General features: G+C 36.6%; 1 protein-coding gene across 1 annotated transcript; it reads left to right on the top strand.

Annotated features, from left to right (window-relative positions):
- Window positions 1-390: 390 nt before the first annotated feature.
- LOC145781334 (uncharacterized) lies at window positions 391-6,535 on the top strand. Its single transcript, XM_082593111.1, has 7 exons — window positions 391-495; window positions 701-867; window positions 1,786-1,874; window positions 2,358-2,488; window positions 3,988-4,116; window positions 5,153-5,312; window positions 5,731-6,535. The coding sequence occupies exons 1-7, from the start codon at window positions 450-452 to the stop codon at window positions 5,984-5,986; spliced, it is 978 nt and encodes a 325-aa protein (XP_082449237.1). The 5' UTR covers window positions 391-449; the 3' UTR covers window positions 5,987-6,535.
- The last annotated feature ends 237 nt before the right edge of the window (window positions 6,536-6,772 follow it).

Below are 6,772 nucleotides of genomic sequence, written 5' to 3' on the forward strand. Positions count from 1 at the left end.
TTGCATCCCTGGTGGAAATTATGTTTTCTTTTCAAACATTGTCAAAGTCTTTCCATATTACAACATATCTTATCCTTGGAAAATGGCCGCTGTTCTTTCAGGCGAGCATTCGCTTTACACCGTTGTAATCCAGGTATTGTTTTGTTGACTTATACTGTTTGCATAAACTAAGTTGAGACTTTCTCCATTCTGCCTTCTTCAAATATATTTATCCAATATGCTGACGAGCATGTCCAAGATGACTTTTTGTTTTCGATCTACCAAGGAATACGAATTGTTGTTGTGCACATATTGTTGAAGTGCTAGTTACTACCTTCTGAAATTATTGTAATTTGTGTAGCTGCATAAATTAACGTTAAAGAATACGAGTATATAATAACTTGTTTCTTCGTCCAAGCCATTCAAGTGTTTCTGTATCATCAAAGTAAGACGCTACAATATCTAATACAATGAGCTATCTACATCTGACTTTGAGTTTATATTGTGTTATTTTTGGTAAGTACATTATTACAAGTGGAGGTAAAAATGGTTGCTCGTTGCGCTATAGCTTTTTTTTCTTTGTTGTTTTGGCTTTTAAATAATGTTTGAACGCACAATAATAGACCACACACTCAATCTGCGAAGCATATTTCCATGGTGAGTTTTATTGCAAGACAGTTTCATATATTCACTTAACAACGTTATGTTTGTATTGTTTTAGGAATCTGCTTTCAAAATGCAAATTCACAAACATTTTCTTCCCTTGGAAATTGTAAAATCCAAACTTGCTCAAACGGAGCTGCAAGTGTTTCCTTCTCATCAACTATTGTTCCCTCTCCTGGGATCCCATGGTCTTTCAATTGGGTTTGGGATCCCAATGGTAGAAATGTGAGTATTCTTGTTGAAATATTTCTTTTTTTTTACAGCTCAACTTTGTATTATTTTTGGTAATCTTTCAAATATTATTGACACCACAGGCACACAATTGAAAAAAGGAATTTTTTAAGATTTCTTATTTCAAGGTACATTGCTACTTTTGTTAGTCGTATCCAGGTTTTTACCCGGTGGTTGAAGATTTAGATTAAGTGAACGGGAAGGCAAGAATACCAAGCTTCGTGTCCACCTTCAGGCATGCCTTTAAGTGTCCTGCCACAGACACAGCCGCATGTTCTTGAGCGGTGTCGAACGGGCGGCTTTTCGATTGCCGTTTCAGCGCTCTCACCACACGGCTATGCAGCCGAAACATTGCTACATTGCTGCTTAACAATATGTCTTGTTTGTTTCACGTCTTTAAAGCACAATAATCACTAAACTCATTCTTGTATCGTTGCAATTCATCATGATTTGTCGTAATTTTCATAACAATTAGAATCGTTGACGAACCGTTATTTAACCAGATATTTAGCATCGCTAAACTTTTTTGATAATGAATTATTGCAGACGTTTCAATTTGTTAGCAATATAAAACGTGTTCCTGGTATTTTTTGAAAAAATCAAAAGGGTTTTGATTGAATGTTATACAGATATGCATGTTGCAGGCTTAGGTTGTTGATGTTCATATTGCTTTGATGCACGGAAGGTCTGTCTGCAAACCTACAGAAAAATTCACGTGTGGTGACCGATTGGCCATTTAGAGAATTGTAGAAACTATTTTGACAAACAAATGTTTAAAAGCTTGGTCACTTGATGTTGAGGTTTGGTTATTGTTGGCTTTTCCTTGACTATCTAATACTATATAGCTCTCCTACGTGGTCATCATGACCGGAACTACAGACCATGTTGCTTATTTAAAACAAAATGTTTCAGATCCTGATTGCTTCAGTCACAGTTCATCCAGGCACTACATCAATGAGTATAACTCATACAAGTCTATTCCCATACACATATGCTATAAGGTATGAAGTATGTTCTCATTAGCTAGTTTTGTGCAATTCGAGTTATTGTGTAATATATTTGCTTGAGAAATGGAAATAAATCTTTCAAACCGTGAAACAGCACATCATCAGTTTCAAGTGAATTCGTGAGAACGGTTTTCCGTTTCCTCTTTGTCTAGTTTCTTCTCACTTTCAGGAGTGTAAATACGATAATAAACATCCAACCTCAAACAATTTTAACATAAAAGTTTCTTGCAACGAAGTACAAACAAACAAAATTTCTATACTCAGCTGTTTCCGAAAATAAAATGTCAAAAATCTGAAAGTATTCTTTGTTTATCAAATTTCACTTCAAAGTTTTGTCTCACACGTAACACCCCAGCAGCGATGATTCAAACAAAGACTGCTTTTTAAGTTTGACTGGTGTGCTATCGCCATCTTGTGTGAAAACAATCTTGATTACTAAAATTTCAAACTTTTTTAATAACTTTTATATTCCAACAGCAATACTCCTGACCGCGGTGTTGTCTCACCGAACAGTTTTGTATCAACTTTGACTGTCTTCAATCTCCCCGACACTGACAGTCTTGTTGTTGGCGTTCCTGGTTCTGCGTCTGAAGAATGTGTGGTACCACGTAAGTTGAAACTTGTTGTTTTTTGTCTTGTCTTAAAGAAGGACGTGTGGAGTTTGATGGTACTTGATTTCCATTCAGATTTCTATTCATGGCCCGGCCAATTATTAGCAGAGGTGTCTTGTTCATCAGCTTCGTTGGTAACAAGTTGCGCGGCTACCACGAATGTGTGTCTTGATTTCAGTGGAAGGAGTTCTCGTTTGAGAGATCAGAAACCTTGGAGTAAAAAAGGGGGTTGAGTCCAATGCCTGTCGATCAAGAGACAGAGTTGCTTCTTTGTGACGAAGAACAGGTGGGATGCCGGATAGAATGGGGATATTGTCCAATGGTGTGCGATGCAAGCATCCAGTCACTATGTGCAGAGCACTGTTGTTGTTATGGCAGCAAGGGCAGTATCAATGTTACGGCAGTGAGCACCTCAGCACCAAACAGGTGCACAGTAGCCTACTCTGCTGAAGAGTACACAAGGGCCGGGATGCTATTATAAAGAGTTCGCTCTCGCTCCCCAGCAGAAGTCTGCCAGGCGCTTGAGAAACGCAGCGAGAGATTACATCAGTTTCTTGCGCAGTGACACTAAATGGTGGCAGTACGTGAATGATCTGTTCAATGTCACCCCGAAGTATTTTAGTGCGGCGAAGAAGGACAGAAATATTCCATTGTTATGATCATTTAGCTCACGATCAGCTTCCCGATTATGTAGAAGAAAAGCTGCTGTTGCTACATTTTCGATTTCGCTGACTATCAGTTGCCATTTCTGAAGATAAGTTGAGAGAGATTTTATGTACTGTCTTGGGGTGTCTTCAAGGTTTCCCACATCTTTGTTGAATGGAGAATTACCCAGACTGTCCGCGTATGCGTAATTTGCTGAGACTGTGCTTGGCAGGTCGAGGGTGTAGATGTCAGAAGGAAGTGGAGCCAGGACCGATCCCTTTGGGACACCAATGTTCAGGGGTAGCAGTCTGCTACGTCGTCGGTTGACTTTAATGAGGGAGAAGCTTCGATTCATATGCTGTATAAATAGTATGTAAGTGTAATTGTCACGTTTTGTGACAGTGAGTTTGTGAGTTTTTGAAATATTGCGTGCAGCCTAAACATTGAACTTGTGTCTAATAATAACTTAATGATACTTAAAGTAAACTTCAAAAAACATTGATGTAGAGCTGTGGTTTCCATTCTTTTTTGATGTATTCCTTTCTTGTCTTATGTCGGAACTTTTCATTCCTCTCTTATTGCGTCTTGTGGCATCCAAGTACCAAAATCTTCATTTACCGGCATAAATCGGGATACGAAAAAATAAGTTAAAGACATTGCATCTCCCTAAAGTGGTGTTATTAAGTGATAAACATTATGAAATCATAAAACCAAAATGTTCTTACAATAAAATATCTCCTCTGAAATCATAAAGTCCACTAGGGGAGAGACTCCTCCCTGGTTGGTAACCATTGAAGTAGAGTACTACTTGGTCAATTTGTATCTTAAAACATTTGAATTGTTTCATGCAGGTTGCTCTTACAATACAAATTGTGGCCCGGATGCAACTGTGACTTGTGGAAATACTGTCACTTGTAGTTCAACAAAAGAAACTTTCACTTGCGGCACTGATGGAAAATTTTCTCCAGAATATAAATGTGGTAAGGAGTAGACTACATATTTATAACTGCTCAAGACTGTAAAGAATTAAGTGTTTCTACAGGCATTAAATCCAACGGTTCAGAATGCTACAACTAACATTATGAAACCAAAATTAAGCACTAAAAGAAATTGCAGATAATTCTGAATATTATTCAATATATTCACAATGAGTTTGTTCACCAACTGACAAACAACAAGCGGGAACTTGACTACGTCAAAACTCGGTGGCCAGTAATAGCAGATTTAAAAATAAATGGAAGCGGTAAAATTTCAACAAAGACAAAATTATAAGTGAAATTGACAATGTTAACATTCAATCTAAAAACAGCTAAAATGATAGTAGGCCTGAGTAACTTGCCCCTTAGAAAATTTTCATCTTGTTTTTGGGTGTTTTCGGCTTCAATATAATGTGTTTTCGCTGAGGACGCACGCTTTATATTTCACTAAGCTAATATACTAAATTCATAAAAGCTTTATTTTTATAGAAATTTTATTTAATTGAGTTTTAAATTAAACTGACTAAGGTTGTGTTTCTCACTTTATTGTTACGGAGCCTTTTCCAAGAATTACAAAATGACCGCCTAGGGAACCAAATCTTACTTGTGCATATTGGAATGAGAGCGTCCAATTCTTATTTGTAGTAATTGACTTAAGAAAAGACTGTTTAAGGATAGATTTTAAAGCTTATATTTTTAGGAATAATTTTACAAAACCTTCACTCCGGTTCTTTTTTAGAAGTTAAATCGAGTCCAAGCTATATTAATACTACCGACTGCAGCAAGGATATCGAAGTATCAACGTAAAACTGAGTGGCTACTTTGTATAGATTTTGGATTGAAAACAAAAGCATGGCAGATGTGTTTATACCCAATTTTTTGTTGTTAATTTTCTCGTAGAAATTCATGATGAATTGTTGGTTGTTTTCTATAAATGAAAACTCAGACTTTGATATTAATTTCTTTCAACTGATATTTCAACTTTTCGATTTCGGTGTTCTAAAGCAGTCTGGCTCTTCAGACTGAATTATTATTCCAGATCATCGTCAAGTCAACGACGGTTGGATTGAGGTAGGGAATGGACTCAGATATCGAATGACTCCCTCAAAGTTGAATTGGAATGCTGCAAGGAATTGGTGTCTCGGTGCTGGAGGAGACTTGGCAACAAGTGGGATGAGAGAAGATTATTGGACAAGAGTGTGAGTGGATATTAAATTACCCAAGTCTGTATTGAACAGATTATGATGAAACAAACATGATATTTTGTGATTTTTTCTGTGACAAACAGTATTTTGATCTTTTGTTATAACCAAACTGAATGACTTTTCATCAGGGATAGATTTGTCACTGAAGAAAGTAGATTCATTAGATAATTGTTGTGTGGTAATGGAAGTAAAAAACACAATTCAAACTTTTTGTGGTTGGCTACATGCAAAGGCTGGGCAACCAAAAAGTTAAACAACTGAAACACACCTTTGCTATTTATCCATTTGGAAACAAACAATGATCATTCATCCAGAGTGCTTTTTGCGTTTATGCCTCATAGAAATTTATTTTATGCTATTGAAAGTGTTAATTTTACCAATTTTTTTGTAACATATTATTTGTATTTTCTAGAGCCATAGCCAACATCATGTTGCTGAAAGACGAGCTCACCTGGATTGGACTTAACGACCTCGACCATGAAGGTCAGTGGATGTGGGTGGATGGTGAACCAGCCACTACTTCAAACGCCTTCTGGGACCAAGGTGAACCTAACAACCAGGGCAACGAAGACTGTGGAGAAATAGAACTTTCCAGAGATTTCCAATCCAATGATAAAAGTTGCGACAACAAGTTTTATGGTCTGTGCGAGGCCGAAATTGAACACTGAACATTACTGTAGAATTTTCTGGATGACATTCAATATATTCGCTTCGGCTATTGGATTGATTGATTTGTATTCACTAGTTTGTTATTTTTAATCAATAGCGCAACTTTGTTTTTAACGGGATGTTGTGACAAATTTCAGGTCAAGTGAAACTATTTTTTTGTAAATCCATCAAACAACAAATTTGTACCAACATGTTATTTCTTTTAATATGTTTCTCATCATTTCTTGGCAGCCAATTATACAATAGCAATAATTGACAGCGGAAGATATGTGTTTCGCCTAATAGACTGCTGGGCGCATCAATATCGTACCTCTAATTCATGCTGTAAACTATCGATCGCCTCCTTTAACAACTAACTTAATTCCCACAATCGTGCAAAGACAAACCATCCAGCGTCAAGTAATAATATTCATAGCCGCGAGGGACTGAAATATTTTGAGGAGTAGAACAATTCTCCCAAATCTGCTCGACTTTATTTAAATTGTAATAACATTGTATCGGAATGGCTATCTGTATTGAACTTGAGAAAATACATTTGTAACTCCAAATATGGCTCTGTTTCAACCATCAAGTAAATGAATATACACTTTAAAAAATGCTTCTCATATGCAATAGTTCACTTCATGATTATCTGGTTTGTTTGTGCCATAGCGACTTATATACACAGGCCATGCCCAACGTGCAAATCTACAATCTTGATTGTAAGGAAATGTAGTTATGATTTTGAACTCCAGGATAAATGTACTTTATATCCTTTTGAAATGATATTTTTAAGAATCCAAATT

This window comes from Aplidium turbinatum, chromosome 12 (assembly GCF_918807975.1).
Source record: "Aplidium turbinatum chromosome 12, kaAplTurb1.1, whole genome shotgun sequence".
Taxonomy (NCBI): Eukaryota; Metazoa; Chordata; class Ascidiacea; order Aplousobranchia; family Polyclinidae; genus Aplidium; species Aplidium turbinatum.

Coding starts and splice junctions, on each gene's coding strand:
- LOC145781334 (XM_082593111.1), top strand. CDS start 450: ATGAGCTATCTACATCTGACTTTGAGTTTATATTGTGTTATTTTTG. Junction 1,875..2,357: donor CCATACACATATGCTATAAG/GTATGAAGTATG, acceptor ATATTCCAACAG/CAATACTCCTGACCGCGGTG. Junction 5,313..5,730: donor GAAGATTATTGGACAAGAGT/GTGAGTGGATAT, acceptor TGTATTTTCTAG/AGCCATAGCCAACATCATGT.